The 18,339-nt window shown below is 39.3% G+C and overlaps 1 protein-coding gene across 3 annotated transcripts in view; it reads right to left on the reverse strand.

Annotated features, from left to right (window-relative positions):
• Nucleotides 1-4,669, reverse strand: part of dym (dymeclin) — a 100,833-nt gene extending 96,164 nt beyond the window's left edge. For all 3 annotated transcript variants that reach the window (XM_062484696.1, XM_062484697.1, XM_062484698.1), the window contains exons 1-2: nt 4,483-4,669; nt 3,490-3,674 (exon numbers count right to left, since the gene is read on the reverse strand). In XM_062484696.1, coding sequence (XP_062340680.1) covers nt 3,490-3,629 — 140 coding nt within the window. In that variant the 5' untranslated portion in view covers nt 3,630-3,674; nt 4,483-4,669. The remainder of the gene's footprint in view (nt 1-3,489; nt 3,675-4,482) is intronic.
• Between the last annotated feature and the right edge of the window lie 13,670 nt (nt 4,670-18,339).

The following is an 18,339-nucleotide window of genomic DNA, read 5'->3' on the forward strand; positions in this document are numbered from 1 at the left end:
AATATCAGAGTTGGCTAACGTTAAAACACGTTAGATTTCTTTTGCAAAACGCCTGAAAACAAATTAATGTTTGTAAAAAAAAAATTGTTGGCAAGTGACCATGGTATAAGCGGGATAATGCCCTTCGAGGTGTCCAATATGCGCGTTGGACGGTTCACGCCTCCGCATCGTCCATTATCAGGTGATATTGGACACTTCGTCGGGCATTATCCCTTACATATTGGCCTCTCTTCACTGGTTGCCAGTCAAATATAGAATAGATTTTAAGGTGTTGTTATTCGTTTTTAAAGCTTTACATGGATTGGCTCCATTGTATATCTCAGATCTTCTTATGCTGTATCACACTTCCAGGTCCCTTAGATCATCAAACCAGTCCCTTTTAGCCATTCCACAGACTCGGATGAAAAAAAAGGTGATCGTGCCTTTTCAGCTATAGCCCCTACTCTGTGGAATAAACTGCCAATTTTTATCAGGTCTCGTCTTAAAACATATTTTTATTCTTTGGCTTTCGAGTCAGTTTAGGGTCACTCGTGCTCACTGTAATTGTGTTGTTCTTATTTATTGTTGTTCTGCCCTCTTTGATGATTTTGTAAAGCACTTTGGTCGGCATTGGCTGTTTTTAAATGTGCTCTATAAATAAAACTGACTTGGAAGTGTATGAATGTCACAGGCTCCTACCTCCATCTTTTGTGGGATTGTCCCCTGGTCTTTCCTTTATGGAAACAAATCATTAAAACTATTGGTTAGCCACACCATTGCCAGAGTCTCCCCAGCTGTGTCTACTTAGGGATAGGTCCCTTTTGCCACCAGAGATATGTAAAGCGGAGTCCGCTCTGACACTAGCTGGGTTCTTATCGTTACGGTGTGTGTCCACTACAGCGGAGCGGCCGGCGCGTCAGGTTAGGGTTTCAAGATGGAGGAGAAACTTATCGTATGTGTCTGCACACACAGTTCTGTTCAGAACAAAGTTACGTAATGTGACAAGCCTGAATTTAAAGATTACATTAAACTAATAATGCATGGTGCAGGGTTGCCGACGTTGTCAGTGTCACTAGTATGTTTTTATACTTTTAAATTCAGGTGCATGTACACTACTGTTCTGTGCCACGGCTAGCTTGCTAGCCCAGCCTACAAACGACAGTTTGACGGTTGAGTGACCGGTGGCATAACATGTATTCTACTGTAATCTTGCACTCGTAAAAATTCAGTAATTTTAAATGTTGTGTAAAAGTGGTATTTTGATCGATATTGTGAGTACATGAACCCAAGTCTGCACGCTTGGCCATGACTACAACAGTGACCTTAGAGAACTATAACTCTGCATTAACTTGTCAAACACGCCCCCGAGCGTGGTGTACTGTGGGAAGGCAAGTGTGAACGCACTGTTAGCCAATTCTTTCACCACTACTGTAACAGAGCTAGCTGCCGTAGCTGGAAAATCAAACTGTTCCCGAACCCCGTGGGGAGGAGGGCCACAACATCATGGCCACCAACAAAACTCAGCAAAACTTGTTCTTGCTCTGGGTTTAGCTTATGGATATTTGGCAGCGTTGCTACAACGGACCGAATGGCTTCGCTCGCATCTTTCTCCGCCGCCATTATGGAACTACAACACAAACTAGCTCACGACAGCCACTACCTCTGTTCGCTGATTGGCCGGTAGAAAATTAACCGGAGACATCTGACTTACTTACCTCATGGCCAGACCTAGTACAGAAGCAAAATCAAAATTGAGCGGAAGTACGTAGGAGGGCAGAGCCAGGCTACCTGACCCCTGGACTGGTAAGTAAGTTTTACAGCTACTAGACTATCGATATGTGGGAATCGCAAGAACTAACCAGTCAAAGAGCATAAAAAAAATACAGGGTGTGGATATCACAGCGTGGAAACATAGCTAGCTACTTGTTACCACTCTGGCCTTTGCCTGTGGCGTTTCCACAGCTGTCTTGCCATTTTAGGTAGCTAATTATATCCCAGAAGTAAACAAGCTACTAAACTGATGTTGTACTATAGGTAATCGCCCGTGGGTTTGTGACATTGTGATGTTAGTGACGTTTGTGACTGTGGCTAGCTAGTAAGCCACCATTCACTTTTCTCTACAAAAACGTAAATGATGCCTGAACTGGGAAACGTAACATTCCAGACGATTCAATTAACGCAATCGTGACCAAGACAAACATTTAGACTTCAACATTATCTATGTAGTGCAACAAATTACAGTTTTAAGGGTGTGAAAATAAATTATAATAAAAAGATATATGAGAGAGAATATAGGTTGCGTCTTGCCAAAGGCAGGCACACCCAATAACAAAAGGTAGAAACACAATAGGCGGCTTCGCTACTTGGCCCCCAATAATAATAATAAAACGTAGAAACCCAATAGGCTGCTTCGCTGCTTGGCCCCCAATAATAATAATTATTATAATAAGAGGTAGAAACACAATAGGTGGCTTTAAAGTTTTGCTGCTTGGCCCATAATAACAGCCCCCGCCCATGCTTTCATCTCCTTTTATGAGGCCTACCTTATCTTACTATATATGAATATATATATATACATAAATGGTTTGGCCTACCATTTGCAAAATAGTTGCAAACTATTAAAAAGTCATATAATATGATTCATATGATATGATCTGGCTTAAAATCTCTTTAATCTATGCACGATTACAATTACTGTTCCCGCTATGTCATGACATAAGAATTGCGCCTACCAGTCAACAGACAAACAACCATGTGATGCTAATGCGCTTCATTGAATTAATTTAACCCTTGTGTTATCTTCGGGTCATTCTGACCCATCAGTCATTGTGACCCACCGTCGTATTGCGACAACTTTACCGCATACAAAAACAAAGTGAGGAATTTTCTTTTAACCGTCGGGCTGTCTCAGACCCCCCACATCGCAAAGGTTAAAAGAAAATGCTATTTATTTGTTTTTGTATTGGGTAAAATTGGGTAAACACAAGATGGTTCGTTGTGAACCTTTGGGTCATGTGACCCGAAGGCAGCACAGGGGTTAAAATGTTTTCATCATTTTACACATAATTATATACTATATATAAACTATACAATTTTTTCTAGACATATCTTATTAAGGCTTTATAGCCTTTGTCTGAATGACAGACTTGTGCAACGTAACCCTTGTGACATCTGCTGATAGAAAGGCGAATTGCAGCCTTGAAAGGCAGGGGAACAAATGGCTGAATTAAACCAAAACATGAGGAAAATAGCCTTAAATTAGCTTTCCCCGGTGTGATTTTGAACATTTTAAAATACTGGGTGATGAAACACACATCTATTGTGTTTTTTGCAACCTGCCCCAGGGTCCTGGAATTTGATAGAGTGCGAAGAATCGCTTTTTTTTCTTCTAGTGTTAAAATAATATATTGTGAATTGCATGTTTTTTGTATAATACACTTTGCATTACACTATAGTCTTTGTTGCTCTTTATCTATTGTTACATACATAGGATTCGTTTTAGTGTTCTACCTGCTGGTGGGGCTGATGAAGGTGAACGAGATGAGCTGGTTCCAGAACGGATCGTTCTCTGATATGGACTCTGTCCCGATGAGGGTTCTGAGGCTCTGGTTATCCGACAAGTCAGTGACTAGGCTAGTGTTGGCTCCCATCTCCCAGTTCAGCTTTCAGATGTTCCTCACTGCTTCATCTGGCTCCTAGTTGACAGGGTGCAGGGGTGATACAGACATGTAGTAGATCATGTTGGATAAAGTTCTGAGGGTAGGCCAACGCTTTGTGAAATTGAACAGTACTGGCACCGAAACACATATAATATAATATACAATATTATACTTTTATGAGTAACAAAAGCCAAACTCAAATATATTGTTTCATGCTAAGCTATTGTTTAACAGCACACACTGGCTCTAGCCAGAACCATTGCTTGAGGAATAACTTGTAGTTTGTAATTATATTTTCTTGAGATTTCATTAAATGAACCTGGGTTTCTACTAATAGGAATAGCTATCCACCTCTGTGAATACTGATTATGAAAGTGCTATAAGTTTACCCAGACTTTTCTCAGAACCAACGTTTAACCTGATATGCAGATAGATCCAGTCGACCAAACCTTTGAATGAACAAACTCGAGAGTATCAACTTGCCCTGTGGCAATGACACTTAAAGGTCGTTAGTATTATTAAGTCAGTAGTACTGTAGTTAGCTAAATAACAGCTATGAGATAAGTGGCAACGTTGCAGCCAAATACAGTAACATTACCATTAGGCTACACGTAGCTACACGAAATGTACAAACTCACTTGCTACAGTAGCTAGTTGGCTGTCTGAAGAGACGCTACCCTAATAGCTAGAACTGGCTAGTTTGTTGGCTAATAACAGTAGCTTACTAGCTAGTAGTTTAGGTATATTACATCCAGCTAGCATAACATTTAGTTAGATATTGTAGTACTAAGATAGCTTGCTAGCACTAACTAGCGTAGCTAGTCTACATCAGGCGACAGCTCACCTGTCAAATGTCTCACTTCTATTATTTTGGCACGTTATCTCTCTCAGATGTTCCGACTTATTTTATCACTCCAGGTCAAAATGCGACTTCCTATAACAGACAAACTTTAGTAATTTTAGCAATTTGTTGTGGCAGACTTTTTTTACAACCTAATCGTTATCCACCACGTCGCCACGAACCTTTGCGTGACCTGGGTGACGTCAGAAAAAAATCAAGCGTGAAATGAGTTTAATGTGCATAAAAAAATAATTAATAATAAGCTTCTTGTAAATGTTGCATTTTTTTTATTAAAAACCTAAATCGCTCTCGTCTCTTGCATGACAAGCACATTGCTTGTGGTAGACGGCGCATAGACTGTATACAAAGAATGGACGTAGTCATCGTGACGTCACCCACTGGTTTGCGAAAGCCCGTTTTGAACAGACACAAACCCCTCGCCCCTCGGCTTGAGGCAACGGCCCCGGTGGATTTTCAGGGGCAGGCCCGGGGTGGGTAATCGGGAGAGTTCCCGATGGGCCGCTTCACTTTTGGGCCGGTGGGCCGCTTCATATTTGGGCCGGTCGAGGATCTTTTTGTTGTTGACATTTGTCACGTTAGTCTATCTTCTCTTAAAGTAGGCTACACACGTTCCGGATTCTGACACCGCAGCCTCTGCATGGGTTGTACCATGTGAGGGAGTTCTCCCCTCCCAAATAGAGTTGGTTGGGTCGATAGCCCGTCTTTTCCAAAAAGTTTTCTCAGGCTACCGATAGCTGTCCGGGCTGCCCTACCGTAACTATACGCGTCAGGGAGGATGGATGGGAGCAGGGCCGGATTGATGGCACCACTAGACAAGGCTTTACCAATTGAAAAAGAGCTTTATTTTACATAAAGCTCAAAAAACTAATTTGCGCTCAAATAATGGCCAAAATGTTTCGCTCGCGCGCTGTGCGCTCGCATTAAGTGAGGACGTCCCTATCGTGCATCACATCAAAATCATACGTCCTACACAGTAAAAACAGTAGTGTTAAATTGGCTCTGTAAGTGTAAATTTTAACTATCACAGTGTTTATATAATTAACTAGTGTTACAGTTTTAACTCTACAACAGAGTTACTAGATTGACTCTAACAGTGTTAAATACCCAACTCTACAGTGTTTCTATAACACTACTCCAGAGTGATAATATCCCTTCATAGAGTTAAATACATTTCTGGACAGTGTTTCCATAACACTACACCAGAGTGATAATATCCCTTCATAGAGTTAAATACAACTCTGGACAGTGTTTCCATAACACTACACCAGAGTGATAATATCCCTTCATAGAGTTAAATACAACTCTGGACAGTGTTTCTATAACACTACACCAGAGTGATAATATCCCTTCATAGAGTTAAATACAACTCTGGACAGTGTTTCTATAACACTACACTAGAGTGATAATATCCACTATCCACAACAAAAATGACTAAATACGTGGAAATAAATTATTACACACCAAGAATGGACATTCTTTTCCACTTTTATTCTGTGGTTCAAGCAATCAAACAATGAGAAAGCACAATATACATGCTGTCATCTGACCCATAAACAGACTGCAAATCAAAAGGCTTGTAAAAAAGCAAATCACTAAGTTTGATGATCATTTCATTTTCCTTGCTATAACAAACTCTGAATGCATGGTAATGTTCACAAAAATAATCAGTTGTTAATGGATACACAATCAAGTATGCATGCATTCATTTAGTAAAAGGATTTTTGAGATTTTGAAAAACACTGGGACATCATGCTTGATCTCATTGCAAACAATAAGATTAACCCTGTATTCAGTTCCATCAACCCTGACCCAGTTAGTGCAATGCACATTGTCATAAACATTAATTTCAAGATAGTCTGCCAATTCTTCGTTGTCTTTAAGAGAAAACAAACACACAGGGCCGTATTCTTTTCTATTACATGTTAGTGTGTCCCAATGGTTTCCAATTAACATCTGGTGTTTACTGGCAAGAGATTTTGTAATATTCTTGAAATATTTTAGACAGTTCTTGAAAAGTTTATGTTTTGCTTCATATCTCATACACCAAGTATGCAAAAGAGGGCCTATTTTCCTAATACAAGATGGATAATGTACCATGAAATGGTGTTTTGGTATCAAAGTATGATGTGGGTACACTGAATCAAATGCTTTAGTAATATGGTCATCCCATAAGTAATGCTTGGGGCAAAAATAATGTTCATTATTTGTAATAAGATAAGCAAAAGGTTCCAGTGTGTATTCTCTGTAGTTACAATATCTCCAAATATCAGAGGTGCATTTTTTACAAGACACAGACACTGAATGGAATTCAGCCCCAAGCTTTTGTTAGGACTGTCCAAATTGACATTGGTTGGACGGTTTTTACGTTCCAGATAACCATAATCAAATGCATAGATTCGAGAGAGTAGATCTTGCTTTGAGATGAAATGGTCACTTAGGTAATTGAAAAGAAGCTTAAGCTCATAATGAGCTACTCCTTCAAGCAGGTCATGCATAATGTCAAAAGAAAAATTGTGGCACACATGAAAATAATTTCTTTTTACTCCAAAAACAGGATTGCTTGGATTTGACTCAAGGGTCTGGAAATGAGTCTCAAAAGATTGTCTGTCACGAATGATTATTCTAGGATCGTCCTCACAGAAAACATCTTGGGCATCATTCTTATCAAGCAAACATAAACGGCAGTAGTGTCGCCCACTAAAGGACTCAGAAAAGCCAAGTATAGAATGCATTCCAAGATTGTCTCCAGTTATTTGACTTATTGTACCATGCACTTTTTCAGAGGATATTGGCAAATGAACGCCATCAGTTTCTAGTTTTTTTAGGTCAGCAATCAAAGGCTCCAGAATCATATCAAAACCATATTTCTTTAAGTCTTGATAATGGAACAGAGATACTAAATGGATGTTCAGAACAGCAGAGTTGAATTTTGGTGGCAAATTCCGCAAAACAAAATACAAAGCGCCCACCTTATGAATACAACGTTTTGAGCCGAGGGGATTAGCGGTCTCAAAGTCATCATAATATAACTGGATCTGTAAAGCATTACTGAATTTGGAGAACAGTGGATGCATTTTAAAGTAAGCCCCATCATTAAAATCCCTATAGATATCGTCACTGGTTGAGGTGTCTGCTTTGATCATCTCACAAATTTCAGGGTTTCGGAATATAAATTTCAAGGTTTCCAGTATAGGGACATACACAAATGTGTCATTCACTGGAACTTGACTATACATGCCAGTTGTCCCATTACGTCTCGTGTCATACCTAACACCTAAAACAATTTCTAGAGGTTCAACAATACCCCATTTCTCACCAAAGTACTTCACTCGTTTGTATTCTGAGTTTAAACCAGAAAATGGGTTTTGAAAATCTTCCAATGTTTTGCTCAACTGCTGGTTTCAAAAGAATACTATCCGGAATGACTGATAGCACAGTTTGCTTAATTTGGGAATGCATTTCAGTTGCAAATTCTTCCAAATCTGAAACAATCGATGTGACTGTGTTACTGGATGCACCACTTCTCTGTATCTTTGAAACAATTGCTGCACACATGTCTTTTATGTTCTCTGTATTGAGACCTACCCCACTGTTCTCAAAATTCCCTGAATGGGATGAGTCTTGAACTACAGAACTCGACTCAGAGAAATCAAGCCTTGACGAGTCATCAGAAGGAACATTTAACTCAACAGCCAGGCTACTTACACAAGTCTGATCTACCTGATGACTACAATCTAAATGTTTACGAAATCCAGCATATCCAGCAAATTGCTTTCTACATGTTTGCTGTGAACACATTACTTTGAAACTCTTGTTGGGATAAAAACCATGTTCAAACCGTAAATGAGTAACAAGAAACTGGCTGGTTTCAAAAGTGGATTGGCATTTAAAACAAAAAAACATGTTTAACCTAGTTGATTAGTTTAGCACGAAGTTCTTTAACTCTAGGCGATTCTTTGGTTTTCCCAATGTCAGTTTTATATACTGTTGTCTGCATGAAAGTGAAGAAGTGAAGAAGAGCATCGTCATACATTAAGTTGAAGCAAAAGTGGATTTTGAACAATTCATCAAAGGCAGAGAGGGAACCACCCGCCTGACAAGGAATGAGCTTCTGGTCAAGAGCTATGTAGTACTGGTCGATCTGGCGGGGTGATCCTCCTACAGCAAGCAGATAGGGTTGTCGACCTTTCCTTTGGCGCAGGTGTTCTTCTATGCTGTTGCATGACTATATGGAGAAACAAAAGATTTGTTATTTATTTTGTATAAATATATTGTGTCAGGTTTGACTCAATAAAGGCCAGGGCACTCGTATGGAAGGCAAACATTCTAATTAAACCATAGGAGAGAAGCTATAGCACATAATTGATACCTTGTGATGCACAAGAATCCTGCTGGCTGCATCCACTGCACTTATCTTCAGAGCCCTCTTCGCTCCAGATTGGGGTGGAAGAAGATGAATCAGAAAAAGCAGCGTAGCCATATCACTGTCCCAGTCTGAAATGATGATTAATACATTAAGAAGTACATCCAGACCTTTTCCAACTTGAATGTTAGGACCTGTGCATGCCTGACACATTCCAACTTGACATATGTTTAACACTTGCTGCAAAACCATGCATTGCACACAGAAGAACAACACTAGGCATGTTCCTTATAGTTACTACAGAACTTACAAGTACATACACAGTTCAAAGTTCTACACTTAAACAACTAGAATTTCTTACTGGAGCAATCTTGACTGTCTGTTTCGTTTTTTGCCGACCGAAGAAGGGAACACACAGCAGGCGTTGAAGTGAGGGACATGGCTTCACTGATGATCTTCTGCTTGAAAGTTGTGTCCCACCTTTCCAGCAATTTTGAAGCAGTCTCGGCATCAAAGAGCAGTTTGAAGTCCTGGTTAACCTCTTAAGCCTCCTGTTAAATGTGCTTAAAAACGCCTAAACAGCATACCCAAAGTAAATTGGAAGCTGTTCTTGAACCATTTGGAGTACATGCATGTAAATGATCTCTTTTGAAAGCTGACACTCTGAAGTTATGTCCCCTGTTGTCAGGACCCCTGTCAGTCCTTCTAGTGTTGAGTAATAGAAGCTTGAACACAAGGAAAGTGAAAATTTCTATTTCCGCCTAGATTTTGTTTTGAAAACAGAGGCCTGAATAGGCCTAGAGGTGGTAGGTATTATCTGGAAGACTAAATTGGACCACAGGTTGAAGCCTTACCCAATTCAAATCAAAAGTCAAACATAATACCACAATATATTCATATTTGACACATGTTTTTATAAGAGTACATCCAGGAATTTTCTAAAAGGGTCTTTTGGAGACTCCAAAATGACCCTTTGTAACCAAGGTCAAGGTCAAATAAAAAGGTATTATTTTTCATAATTGTTATCTCTGGCCCATCTCTGGTACTTAGAAATATCATATATAATAGCTAAATCCCTAATTAGTAATACTGAAACAAAAAAACTGAAGCATGAACACATTGGAGTGCTTTATCTGATTCCAAGGATTGGCGCACAAAGAACACTGATTCTGTCAACCATATTGCGCAATCGACTGTTATTTTGAAGGCTCCACAGACGCATACAAATGAGGTATTGGCATTTTCAGCTAGCTGTCAGCTACAAGGCTAACGAGCTAATTTCAGAGCCAGTCGAAGCCAGTTCGAGAAATTTGTTTAGAACGAGTGTGGGGGGGGGGGGCGGGGGGGGGGCAGGACGCACAGACCTAGTTGGCTTTAGAGGGCTGTCAACGGGGCATGGAAGCTCCTATTGGGTCGAACAAGGTGTCAATCAAAAGGGGAGGGTTCAACGGACATTTTGAGACCTTCATTTTGTAAATACTCCGTTGATAAATCGGAGAAAATAACACTTTTATGTGAACAAGTTGTTTCTTCCGTCGGCTAACTTGCATAATGAAACAAAGGATAATGGCTATTCATGAACGTAAAACATTGTATTTGGACGAATTACTTTACATGGTTAGATACTTTGAACCCTTGGGACTTACGCAGATCAAGTTTTGATGGCATGATTTGCACACCTGGACCTATTTGAACAACTTAGGGTGAGTACAACTTTTTTCTTTGGCATTGTTGAAGGAATGTTCACCGGAAAAAGACGTTGACTTTGCTTGCTATTGCGACTTGATCTTGAATTGGTTTATTTCAATGGAAGCACAAGAATCGTAGCTTTCCAACGATGTATAACATGTGTAGCGTCTAAAAAATATATTTTTTAGAATTTAGTGCGTCGTAACTGAGGAAGGGGGAGGCAGCATTTTTGTCTCGCGGGCGAAACAGGAGCGTAAACAGGTTAACCTTCAAGACAAACTTTCTTAGAACACAAAAATCCCTCACCACAATACCCAACTCCCTCAACTAGCTTAACAAGGTCATCCCAACATGTAAAAAGAAAGTCCTGAATACTCAGATTGCACATTTCAGTCATTGCTAATTTGAAACGTAGCAGGGGAAAAACACTCATCTTACCAGTCCTTTGGTGTTCAAAAACCTTGGAAAGATCTGTAGTATATCAGCGGCCTTGTTTGGGTCATGGACAAGTGAATGTCTATGCTGAAAAGTTTCTTTCATTTTTTGGAAGATCTGTGCTTCATCTGAAGAATGGGTAAGAAAGGCAATGGCCTCCCTTACAGCATCTTCCTCAAGCTCTTCGGGATAGGTACATCTGTTTAAGGAAGGTCCAAAGCCAGTTCTCTCCCCCAGAGGGATGCTGGCATCCAGGTTTGTTCGGGTATGATGGGATATACTCCTCTGCACAGTTTTAAGGCGCCATGCAATGTAGCCAGTTCCGCCATCAGGATCGTAGAAGTGCTCCTACAGAAATAAAAGCGAACATTTGCAAGACACAATCAATGAGGTATTAAATGTTTTGGTGTGGCACAGCAGCAGCTATACTAAATAGAGCCATCAAGACTACTGGCATCACACTGAACCCAGGCAAGATGGTAGTCAGTAGGAGACCTTATTGGTTGTTGGAGACAACTGGAAATGTGTAAGATGCTCTTTGGTTCTGGGAAGACTGTACTTTTTTTATAAATGCAGTGAAACATGTTAGTGAAGTGTTACAATTCCAAGAGCATATTGCTCTTTCTGATTCTTTGTGGGGATTCTCCTTAAACGGGAAACAAAGAAAAACCCACGCCCTTAGAAATTAGATGTATCCAGTCATATTTGCCACACATACCAGGGGCCGGTTGCACAAAGCACCTTAAGTTAAGATTTTCCTTAAAGTCAGAGTTAAGGTTTCCTTAAAATGTAATCGGTTGCACAAAGCACCCTTAAGTATTTTCCTTAAGGTTTCCTTAAATGTTCCCTTAAGTATTTAAGGTTTTCTCCTTAACTTCGTCTTATACTTAAGGAATCCCTTAAAGTTCGTTAAAGCGTTGCACGAAAGACCTTAGCAACCAAACTAAGGAAGAAAATTTAAGGTACCTCTAGTTCATTTTTAATCCGCAACATGGCCGAGTTTATGGATATAAATGAACGTAGGCCTATCCCAAGAAGTGTTCCGCGACCGCGAAAACCCAATGGATACACTTAATGATGAGCAATTGATCTTAAATTATAGATTTGACCGGCAGTCAATTTACGAATTGTCCGACCGTTTACAGTTGAGTCGATACCAATGATGTTTGCTACCATCACTGCCTCATCTGAAAGTGGTTTTGGAGGTGGACCACCACCTGAAAATGTATTCCAAACAAAATGTATTTTATGTCAATGTAGTTGTTTTATAGCACTCTGTATAGGCTACTGTGCTGCTGCAGTCTAAACATGAAGGCTATTTACGGGTCGGCTAGTCTACCTCGACTAGCTACTGTAACAGTAAATGTTACAAAACGTTACTGTGTAGCAACTACAGTAAGCTACACCTACAAGTAAAGTTGATCTCACCAGTTTTGTTGGACTCCCTCCTGAAATGCGTGATCTCTTTTTTGGACATTACAGTTAAGTTATCATATTTTTTTTGAATTTCTGAAATTGACCATTTGATCAAACTTTGTGAGTTTATGTTGGTTGCTATTTCCTCCCACATTCGTAGTTTTTTGTGGGCTGTTATGTGCGGATCGAATTTACTTTTCAGTATGTGTTTCCTTTTGCTATATTCCTGTAGAATGACAATCTTTTCCTCCTCTGACCAATTCGGTTTTCTTGCCCTTTTTTTCAATTTTTAGCTCTACTGTAGCTCTTGTAAGGTGATGTAGGCCTACTAACGATAAAACTTAACAGACGCGGTCACCGTGGAAACGGTCGAATTTTACTGCTGTGAAATCACGTTTAATGTAGTAAATCCCTTAACGTTTCACCTTAGCTAAGGAAACCATTTAAGGGATTCTGTGCAACCCCCTTAAGTAAATCCCTTAGCTAAGGAGAAATCTACCCTTAAGTGTCATACTTAAGGAAAAAACTTAAGGTGCTTTGTGCAACCGGCCCCAGTACCTTAAAACAATTAAAAACATTCCTTACGATTCGTGGTTTACGAAATTATGTTCAGTTCTGTTTATGTGTAAGATGTTTAACATTAATCTGTTTTTTAAGTTGAGGAATTTTACTTTAGAGCCACATTGGTTCCTTTAAAAAAAAAAAACTTACCCATGCATCTCAACCATGTGTCCAACAAGTATGTTGACAAGAAGTTGTCTTGTTTCACTTGACAGAGAGGTTTTATCTTTGTACTCTGTTAGGATAACATCTCCCCCTGCTTTCTGCTTGAGGACAGCAAGGACCATCTTCAAAAACAACAATTATAATGTTATGTTTTAAGCACATTTAGTGTGTGTAACACGTACACAATGTCCATCTGTATAAATGTACATGTAAGCTTATTAGAAAAAAGTACAGGTTACCTCTTTTGCCTCAGATGCTGATTCATCTGATGTCTTGGGTCTCTTGTGAGGACGTTCTGGGCGACTAGGTGTTCTATCTTGATCACTTGAGTGGCTAGACAGCGACACAGTATCTGTGCAGGAACTCCACCATGTATCTGAAACTGTAAGGGCTGATTAGAGGAGGCATCCACACAACTATACCAACAAGGCCAGTGCATGACAGCATACCTTCATTTTGGTCTTTGACCGTTAACATCAGGTTAGGTTTTTCGTTCAGTAATTCTTCCAGGACATCCTCCTCTACTTCAGTTTCAGTGTCATCATATATGTGAAGCACTGTGTCAGACGCTAGGCCAAACTTACTCTGAACTGCACAGAAACATGCAAATTAAATATCTCAATGATAAGGATAATGTAAATATACAGTTAAATATGCCATTGAAGGCAAATCACCTTCTTTTATGAAATCCGCGTGTGTGAAGCCATCTGGAAGTTTGATGAATTTTTTGGCGTTATCAAATTTTACCTTTACTAACATCTTTAAATTCTGAAAGACAATAAATGGTTAACAATAGTTAATACCTAACTATATTAACTTAATGTTGCTCCTTGAGTTTGCCGTCTAAATCCTTAAACTATCTTTCCTATTTTTTAAATCCATTGCCACTTGCAAAGTACATCACATTTCCCTCAGAAAATGAAATGAACTATAAAATGAATACTTTTTTTCTCAAATGGGGGGCTTGTCTTTTTTCAGAAAAATTAATATGATCAAATTTTTCAAGTAAATATATCACAAACTAGAGAGGGTACAATTTATTGGGAAATTGTAGGGTGTGCTTGCTTGCGTCGGTTGCACAGGGGTCCGTTTTTTAATGACATTTTTACAACATTTTTTTTGATATTTCTGTATATTTTATATAAAAATGCATAGGGCCTACTTATTATTTATAAAAATTACATAGATTTAAAAGCATATTTTTTTTGCTGCTCATTTACAACTCAAAATACGAGTTAAGTGTAGAATGAAATAGATGTCTTCTCATTTCACCTGCAAGAGGCAGCCTCATCGTTGAATCAAAACGAATAAATTTGGACTTAAACGTCCTTTTAAGTTTTTCCCTTCTCGTGATATTTTAAGGAATTTAGCCTACTCATATTGCATTCATTCATGAATAAAGAACCCCCTTTGAAGATTATTGTACGACGTTACCGGCAGTAGAAGATGGAATCGCGATTCAAACAGTACCATCTGCTAACTGAAAGTATGCCCCCAAAAACGTAAATAAGCTTGACATTTATTTAGTGGAAAATCGCTTTCATAAAAAGCTCACTGGTAGCGATCATTGTCAGTAACAACGCAAAATGCGATATAGCCCTGTGTGGAGAAGCTGCCCCGGTAAATTGTACTACTTCAGTACAGTAGACTACTGCTGTGTTCGTCTTGGTAGCGATTGCGTTGGTTGAATTGGATTTAACGTTCCGTTGTACGGTTTAGGCTGAAATTAATTATTTTCATGAACAGATTTACAACGTTTAGGCTGTGGCAATGAAGTTAAGGTTAGCAGTTAGATAGACTTTTGATTTAAGTAAGGGGAGTGCCGAACATGTTCTGTCGCCGTTTGACTTCCTACAGCTGTGTAGATGTTTTTGTAGTGTCTCGCGTAGGCTACAGCGTTGCAGTGAGCAACACTGGTTTGAAACCACAGGTAATGATCATTTCACCCACAAATCGTTTACTTGTAATGTAATGTCATAATAAATCCTACAACGAAAATGTATTTGTGAGGAATGTTTATTTTAAAGATTGAAAACAGATGCATCATAGACCACTGTAGTATGTGTTGCCCGGGCAACAGAGGCTAATGTCATGATGCTAATGCTTCAGTGAAATAGTAGACTACCGTTTCCAAAAGTAGATGTGGGCCTACTTCCTTAATAATATCAGCAAATATTGTACATTACATTTCATAATTGTGTTTCACATCACAAAGTAAAATGAGTAAATAGTTATCACCCTGGCCTCTTTGCTTGTGGCGTTTATGCAGCTGCCGTGCAGTAAAGCTATAGTTAGCCTAGCTATCCCCCAAGTTAACAGACGCGAAACGAATGTTCTGCTACAGGTAGTCACGCGTGTTTTCGTGACGTAGTGACGTTAGTAACGTCAGTGACTGTGGCTAGCAAATTAGCCACCGTTAGCTTCACTTTTCACCACAAAAACGCAATTTCTACTTAAACCATGCAACGGAACGTAAATAAAAATACAACCAACGCAATCGCTACCAAGACGAACCTTTTGACACCGCCGTTGTGTATGTAGTCCAAATATTGACTGATCCTTAGGGGGGCGAAAATAAACAATAACTAGAAAAGGCTGTTCCTGCGAAACAGCAGTGAGAATGCTGAAAACCTGAATGGGGATAGCTGACCATGCTAAAAAAGCTGAAAATAGTGAAAATTTAGTAGAAAGTTATAAGCTGAAGCTTCAAAGCAACCGAAAGGTATTTTTGAAAGGGGCTGGAGCAGCATTCCAACAATGATTTGAAAGGATTTACCATTACTTTTAAAGGGAGAATAATTTGCACAAAAACCTTTATATTTTAAAAAGTATAAAAGTGAGAAATGAGAAAATACCCGCAAGCTGAAATGAATTTCAAAAATGTGTGAGTGACACAAAAGAGGCAGTGTGGAAGCTGAACTGCATCATCTGCATCATCTTAACAAAGCTAAGAGCTAAAATAGCCTACAATGCGGGAGAAGCTGAAAGCTGAACTGTTAAACAGAAGTAGGCTAGCTAGTCGGAACAAGAATATTATCGTTTTAACAGCTGAAATTATAGTTGGGATAGTAATAGCAGTAGCAGATGTAGCCTACCATTGAGTGCGTTTACTCGGCTTTCTTAGTAGGATTCAATGTGTTGATGGAATGAAACATACAGCAGTAGAGCCGATACAGGAAGACACGGCGACACTTTTTTGCAGAAGGATGATGGTGCAAGTTTTGTCCGTGGAGCATACAACGATTAATAAAAAAGAATCATGTAGACGCGTTTATTGAGTAATCGCATAACTAATTACACATGTAAACGGAGTAATCGTATTATTGGCATAAACCGACAATTGCTAGTAATCGTGTTTCTCATGGTCAAGTAAACGTACCAATCACCTGTGTGAGAGACTGAGTGGTGCGTGTCTGTCGTTACGGTGATGGTGCAGCTATGATTGCTAACGCGTTGAGGGCAGAGAATAAGAGAAATGTAGCTAGAATCCACACCTCAAACAAGATAACCTAGACGCAAAACTGTACGTCCAATCCAAAATATAAGGATATTTTCCGAGACCCAAGACTCTGCCGAAACCAGAGATATTCTTTATATGTCTGTGCAGTCAGAAATACGACTCTACCTGCAGTTTCAAAAACGTGTTCCTTTTGCTTTCCTGGTGCTTGTTTGTTTGGTTGCCACGGTGATGGCGCAGCTGTGATATCTAACGAGCTAGGCAGAGAGAAAAACGAACATTTACCTAGCATCCACACCTCAAACAAGTTGACCTAGACGCAAAACTATACGTCCAATCCAAAATATAAGGGTATTTTCCGAGACCCAAGACTTTGCCGAAACCAGAGATGTCCTTTATATGTCTGTGCGGTCAGAAATACGACTCTATCGGCAGTTTCAAAACCTTGTTCCTTCTTGCTTTCTCTGACTGATTTTACTCACCTCTCCATTGAAGTTAGTGAGAGAATTTGAAAGGCTGCTCTCGCTTCAAGGCTCATAGCTGAAAATCTGTAAATGTGAGCTCTTTAGTCGTTACATTGGCTGAAAGAGGACAATTTTTCCTACATTTTAAGGTATAACTTGTTTCTGTAAGTTAAACTATATGAACGTTAGAGGAATTTGTTTGACAAATTAGTTGAATATCAGAAAAAGAGCAGCAAGCAGATTGCTGCTCATTCATAAAAATCAAGAAGGAGCAAACATTTTAATGTATTTCAAACTGTCATAATTCAAAATTGGCTGAACATTTGAAAAAGCTGAATCATTTGGGAATAGCTGAATGTCTTGTGAACATTTTAAAGGTTGAATGGTGTCTCTAGCTGAAAGTAAGCTGAAGTAGTTACGTTTGAAAGAGGAGGAAGCTTTTTAATGATTTGAAAGGATTTACCATTACTTTTAATGGGAGAATAATTTGCACAAAAACCTTAATGTCTTAAAAAGTATAAAAGTGAGAAATACCAAAAGTCATAGCCATCATCTCCTGAAGGAGCTGAACGTTTTGATACAAAAGTTGTAGGAATCGGTTAAAGTATGCAGAACGAGTTAAAGGCCAAAAAACGGCGGAAGAACTGAGAAGTTGAAAAACAATAGTGAGAATGCTGAACAGCATTCTCACAATAAATAATATATATGTGAGAGAACAAAGGTTGTGCCCTTGCCGAAGGCAAAGCACACCCAATAATTGGTTCAAGAAAACGTTTCGACTAGCAACTATGCGCGCCATTCTTAGCTTCTCATGCTAGTTACCTAGTTAGCTACCGTAGCCATCTTAACCTAGATAGCTAGACCTAGCCTAACTCGATAGGCTACAGCTACTGTAGACCTAGGTCTACCATGTTATTTCACCTAAATTACTCACCCACTGCATTAAAATAGCTTGTGATTTAACTTCGATACATGCTCTTGTAGCTAAATCACGTGAAACGCGATGGTGTCGAGGTCTAGGCTAGCTAGCTACTGTACCCTGACTCTAGCTGTTAGTAATTCGTTTTTTTCGATGAGCTATAACTTGAATTTGTTCGGAATTTTTCATTTCCTTTGTCAAAATAATGAATTGATAAATTACACAATCTTAATGTCGATATAACACTAGCTTGCTGATATATTTTCCAAAATCAATTCACTCACCCGTGTGCTTTCTCCTGTCCTCCTGGGCGAGAAGCTGGTTTTGACCGTTGGTGTGTGACGTGCGCAAACGACATTTTTACACCACG

This window comes from Osmerus eperlanus, chromosome 18, assembly GCF_963692335.1.
Source record: "Osmerus eperlanus chromosome 18, fOsmEpe2.1, whole genome shotgun sequence".
NCBI lineage: Eukaryota > Metazoa > Chordata > Actinopteri > Osmeriformes > Osmeridae > Osmerus > Osmerus eperlanus.